Here is a 19,970-nt window from a genome sequence, read left to right as displayed (position 1 = left end):
GTATCTGCACCTGTAGTCTCAATGCCTGGGTCAAGGACATAAACAAGAGGATTGACTAGTACTCCTGGCCAGCCAGCTTAGCTGGAAAATAGTGAGCTGCAGATTCAGAAAAAGATCTGGACCCCCCCCCCCCAAAAAAATAAAACATGATGGAGAGAGACAGCAGGCATTCCCTGTTCTCTTCTGGAATGCACACTTGTGTGTGTACGTGTGTGTGTGTGTGTGTATGTACATGCCTGTGTGCATGTGTGCATGTGTGCGTGTGCACAAATAAAACCATTAGGAAAACCAAGTGTCCTTTTATTAAATATTTTGTATTTAATAGTATAGTCCTCCCCACACCCAGTTGGCTTTGAACTCATAGAGATCCACATGCATCTGCCTCTGCTGTGATTAAAGGCATGCACCACCAAGCCTGTCAACAGTATAGTTCCCTGAAAGAAAAAAAGATAAACAATAAGGCCACAGAGATGGCTCAGTGAGTAAAAGCTGTGATGTGCATGGTGGAAGAAGAGAACCAACTCCTTCAAGTTGTTCTCCGCATGTTGTGCATGCTCTGTGGCACTAGCATGCATATGCATACACACACAAATAAAATGTGATGAATTTAGAGGGGGGAGAAGGAAGGAGAGGGAGAGGGAAAGGAGAGGAAGAACGGAGGGAATAAACTTTGGAAAAGAGTGAGTTCCCAAACAGTAACATCTTCATCTTTGTTATGATCCAACAGCTCTGAAATTACATGAAATCAATTATCTTTACTTTTCCTTTTGCCACTTATAAATTGTTTATGAAAAATAGAATACAGAACAAGTAAAAAGTATATTGTATAAAACATATACTACTATGTTGCCACTGGTGGCCATCATTTTCCTCCTACCACACTTAAATTTACAAATTTGATACCTATTTTTCTATCTTATTTTTCTCCTTTACCAATATGTTTGTCTGATAATATTTATATATCAGCTTGCCTCCTTCCCCCTTCACTTGACCAAAGTGGTTTGTCGTACTCTCTGGTAAGAATAGAAAAATATTGATCTATATAGAAGATGGCTGCCTCTGTTTCTTTTCTTACTGCATTTTGAGGGCCAAAGAGAAGTTGGCTTGTCTAGGAACAGTTATTCCTCATTGAATAATTTCTTTAGGAAGTTCTTTAAGTTATCAATCTTCATACTTAATAAGCCCCCCCTCCCAGTTCATGTTATCTGCCTCAGGAATTCTGCATACTAGACTCATACTAGAAATTACTGTTCAATTACCAGAAATGATTGGTAATTTTCTTCTTGGCCTAATCTGAACACAGTTAAAATGTGCCCCACCATATGGAAAAGCAGAAGTCTGGGAACTTACAAAAGGGACAACAAGATCAATGAGCAAATATTATATATACTTACTTTTTTACTCAGTGATTTCTAAATTTTGGGTCATACCCCAGTTTTAAAAGACTCATGAAGGCTCCAAAGTAAACAGTTTTTAACAGTCTCAAATTTTACACATCTCTACCATTAACTCACTTCATGTACTCATTTTGTATCTGACCCTGGGGAGGAAAGCTCATTCTTGGGATCTTTCCTTCCTTCCTCTTTATTCTTTCACGACATCTATTCCCATGACTTTAAATACAACTGCAACATACAGTATGTCATCACAGTGGCTAGGTTTTAAGTGCTGAGCACCAGGCATTGTTTTGAACATTACAACATGTTAATGCATTAGATTCTTTTAAGAATCCTATGAATTGAGTACTATTCTGACTCTAACTTAAGTAAAAGAGAAAACAGTAGGTGCATCTCAGGTAGAAACCTTGCCTATACGCAGTTTCCTAGACTCCATTTCCAGAAATTGGGGGTGTGTGTCATGGGGAGGGAAGAAAATGAGGGAGGATGAAAGAAGGAGGGAGATGGAAAGAGTAATGAGGACTGAAGATACAGAAAGATTAACATGTCCAAGGGTACAGTTAGAAGCAAATGAAGCCCAAGTTTGAATCCAACTCTGTGATAGCCTAACCCTGGCTCATTGCCCTAATGCCTAGGAAATACACTTACAAACATGGTTATATTATTCTAGGGTGTTTGAATGAGACTGATTCTATGAATCCTTACAACTTGAGAACTGGTCTGACAGGACACTAACGAAGTCCATGAGAAAGCTGGAAAACTGTTTCCTTATGGTAGTTTACAGTGTAAATGTCCAATGCTTTGATGGTATTTCTTCATTCACACTCACAGAAAACTGTGTATTTAAAGTAAAAAGTAATTCATGACCTACCTTTGATATCTCTATGGACAATCATATTACTGTGCAAATAATGGACTCCCTCCAGAATCTGACGGGTGTATTTTCTAGTCACATTCTCAGTAAGAGCTCCATATGCTTTTAGTTGGTCCTTAATTGAACCCTAGGAAAAAAGAAAACAATTAAATCTTCTGTTTAAAATAAAAACTGCTACTAAATCTTTATTTTTAGAGAATCCTACTTCATGGCTGGGAGACTCTAAGTAGAAAGGGCAGGAATTCTTAGTAAAAAAAAAATATGCAAAGTTTCTCTTCTTTCAGATTATGTTGAACTCATCTCTTTGAAATTAACAAATTACAGGTCTTCCATATTTGTAGGACCTTAATAAAACCCCAATTTGTTTTCCAAAAAAAAAAAAAAAAAATGTTTAGGCCAAGTTACACAGGAAATAGAATATTTGAAAATATTAAAGTAGTAGCAAATAAATCCACTGAGTAGCAATGGGGTCATGATAAAGAGCTATGCATAGTGAGTAAACTGTTACTCTGTGCCTAGCACTGATGGCCAACAATGGCACTACCAGATCCGGGCTGATCTATAAGCTCAGATGGCAACCTTGTACCGTCAACAAGTGGCTATCTACTCCCACAAAGCCCCATGAATCAAACTTCTTTTTCCTAACTTACTCTAATAAATTATGAGACTATATTTTTCTCCCCTCCCTGTTTTTGTTTTTTTTTTTTTGGAGACAGGGTTTCTCCATGTAACCACCTTGGCTGTCCTAGAACTCACTCTGTAGACCAGGCTGGCCTCAAACTCATAGAGATCCACTTACCTGCCTCTGTCTCCCAAGTGCTGAGATTAAAGGCATACACCACCACTGCCTGGATACATTTTATTTTTTTAGGTTTTTTTGTTTTTTGTTTTAAAGTCATTTTGTTAAGTCTAGATTGGTCTTTAACTTGAAATCCTACCTCTACCTCTTGAGTGCTGGGATCACAGATATATGTTATTATGCCTAGCAGAAGACACCTATCTCTTAATGAGTAATGATGCTAACTACCATCTTGAAGAATGTTTAAAAATGAATATTCCTATTTTGGCTACAGAAAAAAATTAAAATTTTACAATAATGAGTCAAACCATGACTATTCTCCTCTTGTGAGCAATCAGCACAGCTCCAGTGGAATCACCAGACACCCTATGTCTCCTGACATCAGCACATCAGGTTCAAAATTTCATCTCTGACACAGCAGATCAAAAGGGCTGAACAAAATTCTCCTCAACTAATTTTTTTTTTTTTGGACAGTGTAGCCCTGGTTGTCCTGGAACTCACTTTGTAGACTAGTCTGGCCTCAAACTCAGATATCTGCCAGCTCTGCCTACCAAGTGCCAGAATTAAAGGCGTGAGCCACCACTGCCTGGTGACCTCAACTTGTTTTTTAAAAGAATATATCTTTTCAAAAAGATGCATGGATTTACCCCTGTCATATACCCCATAAAGATGCATGGACTTACCCCTAGCTTGTACCCCATAAAGATGCATGGACTTACCCCTGGCATATACTCCATGAAGATGGAGAGTGTTTTCTCCTGAGGATCCCTCAAACAACCATAATACTGAACAATTCGCTCATGCAGCAAGTTTTTCAACAACTGAATTTCACACTCAAGTGCATTTACTTCCTGAAAGACAGAACTCCTGCTAAGTCTTTTTAGACAGTAAGTTACTGTTTCTGTGTGTGTGTGCAGGTTCATTCATACATGCACCATAAAGACAAGTGGAGGTCAGAGAACAACATGCAGGAGTTAGTTCTCTCCTTCCACCATGAGGGTCCCCAGAAGGTGGATTTTGGGTATTGACCTAAGGGTGATAGGCTTGGTGGCAAGCACCTTTACTTGTTAGACAATTTCAATGACCCTACATTAAGTCTTTATCGCATAATAGGAAACACAAGATACTCTTAGTTCATGGACTATCATGGTAATTTTCTTAGGAAATGTTCACTGAACATAGAATATTTTAGTCTCTGTACAATAACTTTTAAAAAAATTTTATTGTGTGTCAACTTGCCTGAGCTTATCTGGACTGTGGGTGTGTGTTGTGCACTTAGCATGGGTTGTCTGAAAGCACAACAGGTGCTCTCAATCACTAAGCCATCTCTCCAGACCCCCAAAACCTTTTACTTAACAGTCCCTGAGGGTTTGCTAAAGTTACCTTATATAAATGAAGCACTAAAATAACACTTTACTACAACCCATAAATCCCACTACATTGTTCTATTACATTTTAAAAACCTTTTATGTACATTTAGGCTGAATCTGGGTGTGGGGGAGGTCAGAGAACAACTTGTGGGACCTGACTCTCAATTATCTGTGGGTTCTGGGGACTGAATCAGGCCTCTAGGCTTGGAATAATCTCACTAGTCCTGTTTTGTTTTGGGTTTTTTTTTTTTCCCCCTCCAAGAAAAAATGCTTTTCCAATGGCCAAGCAAGCAAGCTGCATGGTGACTTTTACCTTGCTGGTCTCCGGGCTGTCAGGGTTAAACTGAACTTGTTTAACAGCCAGTTCTCTTCCGGTGTCAACGTCATAGCAGAGGTAGACCCTACCAAATGCTCCCTGGCCAAGCAGTTTGCCCAATCTCCAGTTCGCTGGAGCTCGAGGAGCTGAAAAAGAATAATTTCTTAAAATGAAGTAGTCAGGTACTATAAAATGACATCCTTAACTGAACATTGTAGATAGAAGGGAAAATTATGATCATCCAAATTTATAATGGTCTCCATTTTCCAAAATGTTCTCCTTATTCTTCTAAGAAGTCAAATGAAAAGTTTACATCTCATGACATGTTTTTCCCTCAGGAAGATTTTCTTTTCCCCACTTCCAAAGTGACAGCCATTTTTCACTTAATCTAAGATGTAAGATACCCGATTTTCCAACTTACTGCAGCAAATTAAAATATTTGTAAAGAGGTTTTCAGTTCTATCTATAATACAGAAATCTGGAAAAAAGTATCATTTCCCACTTCTGTAGGAGAAATCAGGCAATCAATAAAATTACAGTTTTATTTTATGTACATGGGTGTTTTCCCCGTATGTGTGTATGTGTGCACCAGAAAAGGGCATGGGTTATCCTGGTACTGCAGTCACAGGTGGTCATACCCTGCCTCCTGAGTGCTAAGACGCAAACCTAGGTCATCTACAAGAGCAGCCAGTGCACTTAACCACTGAACCATTTCTCCAGCCCCCATAACTTTTTTAAATTGCTTTTTTAAGACAGGGTCTCACTATGTAGACTTGACTGTCCTGTATCTTGTTATGTGCCTCAGGCTGGCCTTGAACTTCTGGTGCTTCTGCTCCCAAGTACTGGAATTACAGATGTGTATTGCTCTCTCTGGAAAAAAACTATAACCTTTACTGAACATTTTGGAGCACAGATTACAGGGTATCAAACTAACCTAAAATCTAAGGAAAAGGAGGCACTCCAAGGAGAGAAAGGAAATGGTGAAGCATATAAACAAATCCATCCCAGCCAGCAAGGAAAGCTGAGCTCCACTGTGAACAAGTGTGGGTTGCTATGATAGCACTGAACACAGGAAAAGCAAGACATACATGAGCCCAACTTGCCCAACTTTGTTCTGTACCTCTTCCCTGTACTCATAGGAGCCAGAGATCATAGTCTTGATGGTCAAAGATAGGAAATGGAATGGCCCTGTGATAGACAGCCACCCTGAAAAGAGCCACTGCTGGTGACACACACCTTTAATCACCTTTAATTCTATCACTAAGGAGGCAGAGTGAGGGGATTTCCCTTGGAAGTTCTGAGCCATCAGGGACAGAGTGAGATCTGTTACCTGCCCCCGCCCCCGGAAAAAAAAACTGAACAGCCTGAAACTTCTTGCAAAAGAGTAACAAGCCCTGTTATCACTATGTTAGAGCAGTGGAAAAGGAAATGAAACAAAACAAAAACCAAGCTGGGCAGTGGTGGCACACACTTTTAATCCCAGCACTTGGGAGGCAGAGACAGGAGGATCTCTGTGAGTTGGAGGCCAGCTTGGTCTACAGAGCTAGTTCCAGGGCAGGGTCCAAAGCTACAGAGAAACCCTGTCTTGAAAAACAAAAAACAACAAAGACAAAACAAAAAACGCTAGAGAATAAATGAGGCCTGGAAACCTGAGGCCCTGACCATTAAGAGTTTTCTTCCTCCAGAAAAGGGCAGGATCTGTGATAAAGCCCATCTCTGAGATCTGAATGGGGCCTGCTCAAGACTGAAGTCACAGACTGTCTCTAGCAGCCCACGGCTGAGGAAGCAGGATAAGGACACAGGGAGAGTTTCCCTCTCTGAGAAGCAGGCACAAAAAAGTACCAAATGCTGGGGCTTGAGCAGGATCACTTAGAAACCATCTAAAAAGCCAAGTTGGCAAAACTTTAGAGGAATTTAAAGCCCATAGTACACAGGTATGGGAGCACACAAAATAACCAACCCAGTAAACTAGGAGTCTGCTGACTCAATCCATCATAGAAATGAACAAGGTAGAAGAATTGTGCATATGCCCAGGTATAAATTTTATTTACTTCAGTCTTCGTGATCCTGTAAGTGATGTCTGGCACTCCATGCAAAATTTTAAAAAACATAAAAAAAGCAAACTTAAAAAAAAAAAAACTAGGCATAGCGGTGTATACCATTAATGCTAGCACTTAGGAGGCAGAAAAAGAAAGACCTCTGTGAGTTCAAGGCTAACATGGTCTATGCAATGAGTTCCAAGCCAGTCAAGGCCAGAGAGATCCTGTTGGGTCTCATTTAAGTTGTTTTGGAAAGGTATTTCATCTGACACACACAACTAGCTAATTTCTACATGTTGGGATCGAACATATGTTATACTGTAATTTCTCTCCATAAACCAATCTCCTCACTAGGCTATTTCTTAGAAATCGCATAGGGAGTCTCAATGCTTAACACAGACATGTAGACTAGAATGGATAAGAACAATTAGTAACAATTTTCCTAATAAAACTGAAGAAAAATTAGTAATTATGGCTACAGTAATTAGCCCTAATATACACTTATACCTGGATATCTAGTCACCTTTAAAAAGCATGCTATTATCTCTTGTGAAGAGTGTTTTTCCCCAAGTTCTGACTTGCCATTTATTCCTGTTAACATAAAACTATGCAAATGTTCTACTAAACATTTCTATTACTTACAACGGCTGGGTGGGCTGATGTCTGTGACAGTCAATGTAGGATTGTCTATGTCACTTCCTCTTCTTCTTATTCGACCATCGTCATACTCTGGAGTGAAGATGCTGCTTCCACTACTAGTGCTTAAGGAGTGATCAGTAGGGCTGAAACTCACAGGAGACCGGAAGCTTGTGCCCTGGGTCCTTCTAGCTCTTGGAAAAGTCTTACGACCTACGAAGTGAAAAGAGAATTAACTTACTCCTTCTGTTTTATTAATGTACTACACTTTTAGGATATTTAAACATCTATAGTGTAGAATAAGAATCAGCCTTGAAATATAGGCTGAAAAACCTGAAATAACAATGATTATGTGTGCCCTGCTTTGGAAAAATGCATAAACACTCATGTGCACAAGAAAGCCACAGAAAAAATTCTTCACTTTCACAGAAGAAAAACAATTTCATTTCCAATAATGACTTTAAAATAAACTTAAAAGCAAACTGGAGAGTTACAGGTAGCAGAGAGATACTGTCATTCCTGGTTGGCTCTTTTAGTTCATTTTGTCAAGTTGGCACAAGCTGGAGTCATCTGGGAACAGGAAATCTGAATGGAGAAACTACCTCCATCTTATGGGCCTGTAAGCAAGTCAGTGGGGCACTTTCTTAATGAATGATACGAGTAGAAGGGCCCAGCTTACCATGGATGGTGCCACCCCTGGGCAGATGATCCTGGATTGTATAAGAAAGCATGCTAAGTAAGTCATGAGAGCAAGCAGAATTTTCCCATGGATTCCACTTCAGTTCCTACCCTGACTTCACTTCATGAAGGGCTGTAGCCTGCTAAGTGAAATAAACCCTTTCATGACCAAGTTGGTTTTGGTCATGGTGCTTATCACAGTAGCAGAGAGCAAACTAAGACACTGACACATCTACATCTATTCATAAGAGTGAAGAAATGGAAACAGTCTAGATATCCATCAAAAGACAAATGGAAAATGAAAATGTAATGCACATACTGTAGCTGTTTGAATAAAAATGCCCCAGTAGACTCATATATCTGAAAGCTTGGGCCCTAGTTGATATACTTTGAGGTTTCAAAAGCCCACAACAGGCTCAGCTTTTCTGTCTGCTGCCTGCAGATCTATAAGCCCTTAGACACTGCTCCTTCCCCTTGCCTGCTTGCCTGTCTACTGCCATGCTCCCCACCACGATCATGTACTAAACCTCTGAAACTGTAAGTAAATCCCAGTCAAATGCTTTCTTCTGTAAGCTGCTTTGGTCATGGTGTCTCTTCACAGCAACAGAATGGTAACTAAGACACACAAAGAGTGAATTTTTTTCTGCTGTAAAGAAAAATGATACTTGTAAGAAAATGGATGGATCTAAAACTTTATTAAGTAAGGTAACCCAGACTCAGAAAGACAAAAAACACATAGTCTCTCTCACAGGAAGATTCTTAAATGATATGGGATGCCCTTCTGTATATATGTTGCTTTTATTGGTTGATGAATAAAGCTGTTTGGGCCAATGGCTTAGCAGAGTAAAGCCAGGTGGGAATCAGAACAGAGATATATAGAGAGAGTAGGCAGAGTCAAAGAGACGCCACATAGCTGCTGAAGGAGACAGATGCCAGAGCCTTATGGTGATATACAGATTAATAGAAATGGATTAACTTAAGATGTAAGAGTTATTATCCTGAGCTAATAGGCCAAATAGTGTTGTAATTAATAGAGCTTCTGTGTGATTATTCGGGCCTGGGTGGCTGGGAATGAAAAAACAGTCTACACTTAAGTTTTAATGTTTATATGCATGAATATATGTGGGTATGAACATAGTTACAGATTATGAACAGGAGATGACAAGAGGAAAGGATGTTGAAAAAGTGGGGAAGGACAAAAAGGCAGGGGAGGAGGATAAAGGGGAAAAGCAACAAAAATAAATTTTGTTTGAAAAATGCTATAATGAAACTAATACTCTATATTTTGTATGCTAATTTTTAAGAGTTATAACATTTTTAAATTAATATATACATATGTATGTAAACCAGCCTCAGTGAAATGTTTTCCTTTAGAAGAGCTGTCATGACCACGAAGTCTATTCACAACGATAGAACAAGACAAGTTTGGTATACATGTGCACATGCGTGTAGAGATGCAAGGTCAACAATGGGCATCTTCTTCAAATATTCTCCACCTCTATTACCTTGTTTATTTATGTATGTATGAATTTACTTATTTAAGACCAGGGCATAGCCATGCAATTTATTTATCTGTTTGGTTTATTTAAGACAAGGTATAATTATGTGATTCTGTAATTCTGGCTGGCCTGGAACCCACTATGTAGACCAGGGTTGTCTCAAACTCAGAGATCCACCTGATTTTGCCTCCCAAGTGCTGGAATTAAAGGTGTGGGCAAGATGCCCAGCTGCCATCTTTACTTTTTGGAGTATTACTTTTGGATCTCTCATTGAATCTGATGTTCACTGATTCAGCGAGACAAGCCAACCACTAAGCTTCAGGAATTCCTTTGCTCCACATCCTCTCCTCTCTTCCAAGCTCAGTAAGAGACATGCACTGCTGTACCAGCTTTTCTTGTACTTGAGCAGCATACACTTTAGTGACTAAGACACTTTCTCAGACCCAATTTCTTTTCTTTTTTTTTTTTTTGAGACTGGTGTAGGAGTTCCTTCTTTTGGTGTGTTGCTTTCATATAGGATAATGAATAAAAAAATTGCCTTGGCCTACTTGATAAGGCGGAACTTAGGTTGGCGGAGAAGACAGAACTAAATTCTGGGAGAAAGGAGCAGAGTGAGAGAGCCGCCATGGAGTCGCCAGGTCAGCCATGCTCAATCTTTCTCGGTAAACCACAACCTCGTGGTGATATACAGATTAATAGAAATGGGTTAATCAAGATGTCAGAGTTAGCCAATAAGAGGCTAGAGATAATGGGCCAGGCAATGATTTAAATGAATACAGTGTCTGTGTGATTATTTCGGGCTGCAGGGACAGAACAAAGGGACCCCTCCTCATGCAACAAGACAGGGTTTCTCTTGGAGCCTGTCCTGGAACTAGCTCTTGTAGACCAGGCTGGCTTTGAACTCAGAGATCCGCCTGCTCTACCTCCCAAGTGCAGATTCAAGGCATGTGCCATCACCTGATCCAGCCCAATTTACTTTCTTAAAGGGACAAGGAAATATGAATTGCACCCTTAGGGAATAAATTTCTGATTTCTTATTTATACCATTTCCAATTATCCCTCTATAATTAAACATAAATATCACAAGATGGCATAAAACTACTATATTATTTTGCTTCACTTATAACCTGATATTCTCAAAATATGCTTTTTGGAGGGTTGACAGAGGACAAATTTGGGGCCTTGGGCAAGTACTTTACCACTGAGCTGCAGCCCCAGCAAAAAGGTTTGTTGGATTGTTTGTTTGAAACCTGGTCTCTCTGTGTACCTTGCTGTCCTGAGACTCATTATGTAGGCTTTGAACTCATAGAGATCTGCCTGACACTGCCTCCTGAGTATTGAGACTGAAGGCAAAGGCTTTTATTTATTTATTTTTAACCAGAAACTTAAGTGACTCAAGAACAAATTATTTGGTCATCATAAATATGAGGCTTTTTAAATATGTAGTCATTTTTAAAATATTTGCTAATGTTAATCTGTTTTTATAGTCTCATTGTTTGAAACTTACCATCATTATACTCTTGATGATGATATGAAACATGATACCTTCTTGGATATGTTCCTCCTTTTCCAAACTTCTCAAAGATAGGGTTATCATAGTCTGTTAAGACATAAGAATGTTATCATTAAAAAAGGAAAATATTTTTAATAATGAAAAACATATTTTCCCTCCCAGCTAAAACATAACATAAACATTCAAGCACGTGGAATTTATAGTCTAACCTGAGAACTCCTGATGATTATCTGGGTAGCTCTGTGCTCTAGGCATCCGTGATTTTGGATAGTTTTCTCTATAAATAGAAAATATAAGATTAAATTAAAAGAAGGTATGTAATAAAACATTTAAAAATTTTTTAACCAATATCTGTATTTATATGTGTGTTCATATCGTGTGGGGGGGTGGGGGGGTATGTAAAGAAGCTCACATAAGTACTAACATAAAGTTTTAAAAAGAGAAACTTCTTTGAAACACTCATTTAGTACACACAGACAAAAAGCCAAGCTTTTAAAATCAGCTACTACATATAGGGGTAAGAATGGTACATTTGAAACCATGGAGGTTTAAAGCACCTGCATTTCAGTTTATGCTGGAAGATATTTTTTTCTAAAACTGTTTATGAATCTATATAAAAGACATAATTTTAATTTATCAAACATTAATAACAAATTTTCAGGATGGAACACTACAAAATTTCTTTCTTGTAATACTAACTCTGTGCTACAGAGGACTGCAAAGAGCAATGTCCTTCTGAGAACAAAAGACGGTGCCCTTACAAATGCACATCATGAACAAAAAAAAAAAAAAAAAAAAAAAAAAAAAACCCAAAAAAGCCGGACGGTGGTGGCGCATGCCTTTAATCCCAGCACTCGGGAGGCAGAGGCAGGCGGATCTCTGTGAGTTCGAGACCAGCCTGGTCTACAAGAGCTAGTTCCAGGACAGGCTCTAAAGCTGCAGAGAAACCCTGTCTCAAACCCCCCCCCCCCCCAAAAAAAAAGCACATCATGCATACAAGGAACAAATAAAGAAATTTTAAAAGAAACTGCCAAAACCAAACATGAGAAACTTTGCAACAGTTTCAAGAGCTGTCTTAAAATAAACATATTAAAAGTTTTCACTTGCTTCAAACAAGATTTTTTACAACAATAAATAGAAAAAAATAATAAGACAATAAAGTTATTGAATCTCATGAGGTTATAGGATTTATTCAGTCCAGGAGCTGTGGCACATGACTTTAATCCCTGCACTCAGGAGACAGAGGTAAGCAAATCTCTGTGAGTTCAGGTCAGCTTGATCTACAGAGTGAGTTCCAGCACAGACTCCAAAGCTATAGAGAAACCCTGCCTCGAACCAAAAAGATTTATTCACAATATAGAAAACTTTACTTAATGTCAGAGTAGACAATTATCAATAAGCTACATTTTTTCAGAATGTAGAATAAAAGAATTATTGATAACTCCATATATGTATCAACATGAACTAAAAGGCAGACCAATAACCATAATTACCCATCCAAAGGACTATCGAGTGATGGACAGCTTCCTGAGCCAGAATTATCTGGGCTACTTAAAGACAATGGATCCAGCATCTAGGAAAATAAAGAGTTCCACCATGATTCTGCCAAAGGTTACTTTAAAAAAAAATGCTTGTGACATAATATAACATAAACCTCATGCATTTAAAATATATGATTTGATGGCTTCCAGCATATCCAGAAATATACACAACTTTCCCCACAATTTCAGAATCCTTTTAGGACCTTCCAAAGAAACTCTGTAACAAACAGCAGTCACTTTCCAGAATTACTCATTTATAAACATTCTGAATAAACAAGCTGTGATTACAAAATTTTTTAAGGCAAATACAGTTTTTCTATAGTCAAGTAAATGAAGCTGAAGTAATTTTGCTTATTAAAAACTGGACAATGGCCCTGTTCAACTGAGATGAACCATACAGCGACTGTTACATTAGACTTAAAGAGCTGCAGTACGTGAGCATCAGTGCAGGGTAAGGACCTAACAGCAACTGACAAAAACATCTGATTACTACAGACCTGAAGCGTTCTTAAAATGGAGTAACAGTTCACAAACCTCAGCTTCATAGAGTATTTATAATTTTACTACATCTTTAAAGTGCTCATTAAGCAGGCAGTGGTGGTGCGTTCACACCTTTAGCCCTCTACAGGCAGGTGGATCTCAGGAGTTCAAGGCCAGTCTGATATACAGAGTGAGTTCCAGGGCAGCCAGAGCTACACAGAGAAATCCTATCTCGAAAATTCAAAAACGTAAAAATAAATAAAATAAAATGTTCATCTTAAAAATCTGAATGATAGTTAATCTAAGATTACAAGCCAAATGTGTCATGGATGATCAATATAAGAAAATCAGATTATGGAGCTGGAGAGATGGCTCAGCCATTAAGAGCACTTCCAGAGGTCTGAGTTCAATTCCCAGCAACCACATGGTGGCTCGCAACCATCTATAATGAGATCAGGTGCCCTCTTCTGGCCTGCAAGCATTTATGCAGGCAGAACACCATGTGTGTATATATAATAAATAAATAAAATCTTAAAAAAAAGAAAATCAAATTGTTTCAGTAATTTTACATACTAATACAAAAAGGAATATGTAAATTAATGAGAAGTTTCTAATATTTTTTCACTTAAGCTAGAGGATTACAGAAAATGTACACACACACAAACACACACACACACACACACACACACACACACACACACACCCCACCCTAGGTATCTGCCAAATCACACTGGTCCTGATCAATGCATCTTCACATATAGTAAAAAACAGCATCTATCTGGCTTACTTGGTCCATGCTCTCTGGAATGAATTCTCCTTCACTGTTGATGCTAGTGAATGACCCATTCCGGGCTATCTCATGTAGTTCATCTGGAATGTATCCTGGGGGAGGGGAACTTCTATCTCTACTAGTGGTACCTCAAAAAGAAAAATTGTAAGTTTTATTACTGTCAGCAAGCAAACTAATTTTTGTTTCAACTTAATAGGTTATATTTCCAACCATGTAGAAACAAATTAGCAAGTGAAATCTAGTGCTTCTAGAAACTTAATCAGAATATTCATGTTTACAGCTTTTACAGCGTCTCTAAACTCTAAATTAACATTCTACAACCTCATTCGAATATGCTAATTTATACTAAAGTTTCTCAGACTGATAACAACCATATCATGAACTGATAACACACAAGAGAAACTTACAATAATGCCACTGCTTCTGAATTTCCAAAGATAATTTGTATCTGCTAGTCTTTGATATAATTTGTTGCTGATATGATATAGTAAAAGAATAAGGGCTCTGTAATCAAATAATATGGATTAAAGTCTAGGGCAAGTTACCATCTTAGTGTCTTTGGCAACTGGTTTGTTTTACCATCAAAGTACATAGTATTACATCACTTCATGTTAAGAATGCTGTGATGGTAAATTCCTTCACCACAAACATGTTATACACATTTGGTACCACAATACTCTTTCTGGTCACTCTCTTTAATCTTTAGAAACCTGAAGTGAGATTGCTTCCTAGTCATTTGGGTCCTATTTTATATTTAGTTTCCTATATCTTATTTTTTATTACTTAAAACTATGCTCTTCTGGCAAGCTATATTCCTTTCATTTAAATGTCTTCATAATTTCCCAGGTGTACTGGCAAACACCTTTAATGCCGGCACCCAGGAGGCAGAGACAGGCAGATCTCTTGAGTACAAAGCCAACCTTATCTACATAGAGTTCCAGATGAACCAGCCTATACAATAAAACTCTGCCTTATCCCTCTCCTCCAAAAACTTCATACTTTAAGAGAAAAATGGAGGAGAGCCTGGCATTCATCTAGATAGTTCATTTAATTATTCACAACTCTTATGAAACAATAATCTGCCTATTTTTACCTGGTTCATAGGAAATGGTATTTTATTAACATAGTTTTTTCTGCCCTCCTTGCAGGTTTTGAAAAAGTAAATAGATACATAAGTGGTATAAGCATTTAAATTCTATTTAAGTTTAAAGGAAAAGAAGCATATGTAAAGGGGTCTTTTATGAAGTAGGGAGAAGGAGCAAGAGAATACCTATTAAACATGCAAAGACCTCATCTGCTGTACGAAAAGAAGTGTGGGCTGAGTTCATGTCAGCTGTGTAATAGCTGTGGTTACAGTTATAACTGCATCCCTGATATTTCTACTCTTTCTGAATATTCTTTTTTTAAAATAAAAGAACAATATACTCAACTACTAACTGAGAAGGAAGGCAGCTATAAAAGTTTCTTCATCTGATTACCTGACAACACATATTCTTAATGTAACATTGGTTGTAATGGGCATATTAACATACTCATAGAAATTGTGCACAATTTTCAGTTTTTGTCTTATCCTGGCACCAAGTCAAACAACAAAAATACTTATTAGTAGGTTAATAATGGAGAATACAAAATTGCCTTTTAACTAGTGCATTTAAGCTTTTTGTGTCTAACAACTGAAATGAAATGGCTGATTTTACTTCTACAAAGAAAAACTATATAGTTAATAGCAATTGTGCCTCCAGTTTGAGAAGCAAAGCCTACTTTACAAGTATTCTGTTTGTGGCTTTAATCTACTGCTGTTAGACCCCAATTCTGGGATGCTAACTCCTCAGAAGGGTTGCCCCATGGAACCACTCACCAGTCCAGTTGATGCAAAAGCAAGAGGAAGTTTATTCTCGTTTGCGCAAACGGGCTCCTCAGCCAGGCGAGGGAGAGAAGCCCTGACTAGCTATTACAGGCTGCTTTTAAAGGCAAAAACCACATCTTCAAGGAGGGGTTGTTTGTCAAATGCAGGGACTGGCTCATTTTAAGGGCATTTACTATGATTGGTTATGTCAAAGGCGGGATGGGCAGTTGCTGGGGGGGTGGGGGGGTTGCTGGGTCAGGCACCAGGAAAGCACCTACAGGATGTTGGAAAACACCTAACTTTCTAGTCAACGGGCAGGGTGGGGTCACGACTAGTTCACAAAAACGTGTTTTCTTCACTGCTTCAAAACAAGGGAAAAGGCAGTGGCTTCATAGTGAGAGTGCCAGAATTTAAACTTAGTTCAAACAGTCTTTCACTTTTTTTCTTAGTAATATCAAGTACATCTGCTTAAGGAAAAGCCGTGCCTATTTATGTATCATCTCTGTAGGTCTTATCTCTAGTTCTCTGAAACAGACTCACATGAGATAAGCCACTTAAAAAGAGAATGATCATAAAGCAGCTTATTCTAGAAAACAAAAGAACATAAAAAACTCCTCTACCTTCTCACATGCTAATTTAATCTTTTCATTCATTGTTAACACCCTTCTTCTATTGAAATCATTTCTAGATTTTCACCCAAATGTTTTCCTTTGTCCTTCTTGCTTGCTTTCTCTTTTACTAACTTGTCTCCCTCCTTTACTTTCCCTTTCAAATCTATGCCTTCAATATAAGAGTCTACCTGGAGTGACTACATTCTGTGCCCTATCTGTTAAGAACAGCTGTTCTTTAAGCAACAAACACTTTTATCTTGTCAATTTTTTTTATTTTTAATGATACTTTAAGAATTTATCTTGTTAGCCAGGTGGTGGTGGCACACGTCTTTAATCCCAGCACTCGGAAGGCAGAGGCAGGTGGATCTCTGTAAATTCAAGACCAGCCTGGTCTACAAGAGCTAGTTCCAGGACAGGCTCCAAAGCTACAGAGAAAACCCGTCTCGAAAAGACAAAAAAATAAAAAATAAATTATTTTATTGCCTTTATTTATATGTACATGTGAGTCAGCATGTATTCATGTGCATGCAAGTGCCGGAAGAGACCAGAAGATGGCATTGTGTCCCCTAGACCAAGAGACACAGATGGCTATGAGCCACCTGACACTGGTACTGAGAATCAAACACCAAACTTTGGTTCTTTCAAAGAACAACAAACATTTCTAACCACTGAGTCATCTCTTCAGCTCCTTGTAAATTTCTTTTTAAATGACAACAAGCATGAAGGGTTTAAAACACCTCTGCCTACCCAGGCTCAATAAGGCCACCTCACAAAATAGCACACTGGATCTTTATTTCTTTATATCATAAGCTTGGGTATAAGGAATTCATTATTCATGATAAATAAAACTAGATACAAGAAAAAATAACACAATCTAGTTATTTTTAGCCATTTTTATATTGATAGCATACTCTGGCAATACCTAAAACCTTTGAGAACTTAGAAATGAGAGTCCAGTCTATTCATAAAGTCTTAGTTACTGCCTTTCTTTACTTATATCATTAAAACCTCTTCGAAATTTTATATTGAATTTCTGAATATTAAAATACTCTGTATAAACAAAAATTTTAAATTGGATATAGCTAGTCCTACAATATGTGAAATTAATTTCTCAGGAACAAGAGTTAAGACAAAGTAGTTCAAGCATGTAATTGCAGAGAGCATAGAGACAAGGTGCTACTTATCAGGAATATATTTCATGTTATCATACATTAAAAGATGAGAAGGATTTGAGAAATCACTCAATATCCTTATTCAGACCCTGGCTTTCTTACCTACTACAGATAACCGCTTTTTCCTCTCTGCACCAAGCTGTGTATTAGTCAAATCTTCTGATGACGGTGATGGTTCTAAATTAGTTGCCTAGAAGAGAAAAGGGCAATTAATGCTATTCTTCCCATCTGAGGCTTTCAACTGAATCCTCCTCTTAACTACAACCCAGCCTAGCTATTCTCCATTCTTGTTGGGACTTTTCTAATCTAATCTTACAAATTTTAATTTACCAGAAGAATGGCACAAGCCTAATTGGGAGGCGAGAACAAGATCTCTTGCACCAGGAACAGAAAGGGAGGGAGGAAGAAAGCAGGTGGTTGAAGGGAGGAGAGGATAAAGAAGACAAGGTATTCCAGGGCCAGTAAGATGGCTGAGCAGGTAAGCGTGCTTGCAGCTCAAACCCTGAAACCAACATGTGGGGAGAAGAGAACTGATCCTCTTCATACATGTGCCTGTGGCTTGTGCACACTTCACCCCATCCACACAAAATAAACGTAAAAGGTAAAAATAAAAAAATGGACATTTCAATTCTAACATAATTTTTTTCCAAGTTGCCAGTTTCTATTCATTTCACATGTATAATATATTCTCATTTGTAACTCTGACTGTATAGTTTTGGGAAAACAAGGATATTAAGTTACAGTAATGAAAAGTATGTAAGTTCAATTTTGTAAACTAAATTTATAAATTAAATAATTTATAAAACATAATTTTATAAACTAGAATATATGAAATGATTACAAGTCTTAAAATCTTCAGTGAGAAATACAACCCCAATTCATACCTGTGTACTTCCATTCATTACAAGTAATATCTTGAGACTCTTCATGTGAATACTCCGATCCAGCAGTTCCACAGCTTTGTCTAAGTCATCTTGAGTAGTTAATGGAATTACCAGCTGAACAAAAAGATACAGGAATCATGTAAATATCACATCAGGTCAAGCTCTTCCACGAGCAGCTCCATTACTAGGGAACTGCAAATCTCAAAACACATTGAACTCTATTACTACAATGACAGTTTAAGGAGTATACACATCTCTATCCTCTATTCCAACACCACTTAAAGTCTCAGAAAGAATGTAAAGAATCAAAATGTTTTTCTTATTATTTATTACACTCTTCTAGTAAATATAACTAAAAATTAATTTTCTGTGATATTTATAACTGCTAAATTTAAGGTACAGTAAGTATATTCATGCTAAGAACACTGAAAGGTATAAACACACAAATTATATAAAATAAGGTACTCTTTTCATCTGCACAAATAAAATTCTTAGTTCTTTTTCTAATAGTAACTCCGTCTGATGTGTTTGCAATGTAACAAACCTTGAGTATCAGTGACAGCTGCCATGGGAAGCATCATCAGCCACATATCTGCAATCTACAGTTCATCTGTATTCATCTCTGGTCCTGGTGACTGACCACTACACTCTAGAACAAGCAAGCCCAATGAGCGATCATCTCAGAAAACCCTCAATGTGAAGACTACTTTCATTAGGACTCACTCATGGCTAAGATGTTATAAAAAACAGAAGCACCCAAGAGGTCTATGAAAAAAAGTAGGATTCACATAATTTACAAAAATCAGAATCTTTTATTTTTTTAAGTAAAAAATTTTGTGCAGCTTAAGGAGACTGTCAATGATATAAAAGTATGTTGTATCATTTCAGTGGAAGAGGAACACTGTAAATAAAAGAACATATGTCACACTTACTAATCATCTCTAAAGAGCAGAGAATGTGAGACATATTTAAATGTAAAGTCTACTTAGCTGAGAGTCTTCTGCAGTATAAATCCAAGATAGGATCCCTTCCAGCAGAATACAGCAAAGAGCAGGCCCTTGGCAAATGCTCTTCAGTACGTATCATAGGGTGAGCACCATAGATGTGCCCAAACCCAGGAACTACTATGTATGTAATTTACTCTATAGAGTGTTTTATGAAAAGTGTCTTTTTTTTTTTAAGATTGACAGAGGTTTAAGGTCATCCTAAGATATACAGTGAGTGCCAGGTCAGCCAAAGTTACATGGTAAGGTTCTGTCTCAAAAAAAAAAAATTAATATTTTTTTTTAAAAAAAGGGAAAGCTGCCAAGTGCAAATATAAACCAAGACTAATCTGAGCTCTGTCTTATACTCTGTTTACATCTGTCTACTCTCTACTTAAAAGTCTATTCCCAATTTCTATATGCAGCTAATTTTGTGCTAATACACATCATCTTACTCCTCTTGTCTACAGCTGACAAAACATGCTGAGAGGGAGAGGGAAATGAAAAAGGGGTGGACAAAGGGGTTGGAAGGTAGGTAGGGT

General features: G+C 37.8%; 1 protein-coding gene across 1 annotated transcript in view; it reads right to left on the bottom strand.

The window, feature by feature from the left end:
- The window catches only part of Map3k2 (mitogen-activated protein kinase kinase kinase 2), an 87,976-nt gene that overhangs the window by 8,869 nt on the left and 59,137 nt on the right, over positions 1-19,970 (bottom strand). Inside the window, exons 6-15 of the mRNA XM_038329973.1 lie at positions 18,446-18,559; positions 17,664-17,751; positions 13,930-14,060; positions 12,615-12,694; positions 11,331-11,398; positions 11,116-11,208; positions 7,438-7,644; positions 4,754-4,902; positions 3,790-3,921; positions 2,269-2,398 (exon numbers count right to left, since the gene is read on the bottom strand). Coding sequence (XP_038185901.1) covers positions 2,269-2,398; positions 3,790-3,921; positions 4,754-4,902; positions 7,438-7,644; positions 11,116-11,208; positions 11,331-11,398; positions 12,615-12,694; positions 13,930-14,060; positions 17,664-17,751; positions 18,446-18,559 — 1,192 coding nt within the window. The remainder of the gene's footprint in view (positions 1-2,268; positions 2,399-3,789; positions 3,922-4,753; positions 4,903-7,437; positions 7,645-11,115; positions 11,209-11,330; positions 11,399-12,614; positions 12,695-13,929; positions 14,061-17,663; positions 17,752-18,445; positions 18,560-19,970) is intronic.

Source organism: Arvicola amphibius, chromosome 5 (assembly GCF_903992535.2).
Source record: "Arvicola amphibius chromosome 5, mArvAmp1.2, whole genome shotgun sequence".
Lineage (NCBI taxonomy): Eukaryota > Metazoa > Chordata > Mammalia > Rodentia > Cricetidae > Arvicola > Arvicola amphibius.
This window is presented reverse-complemented; position numbering and strand designations above follow the sequence as displayed.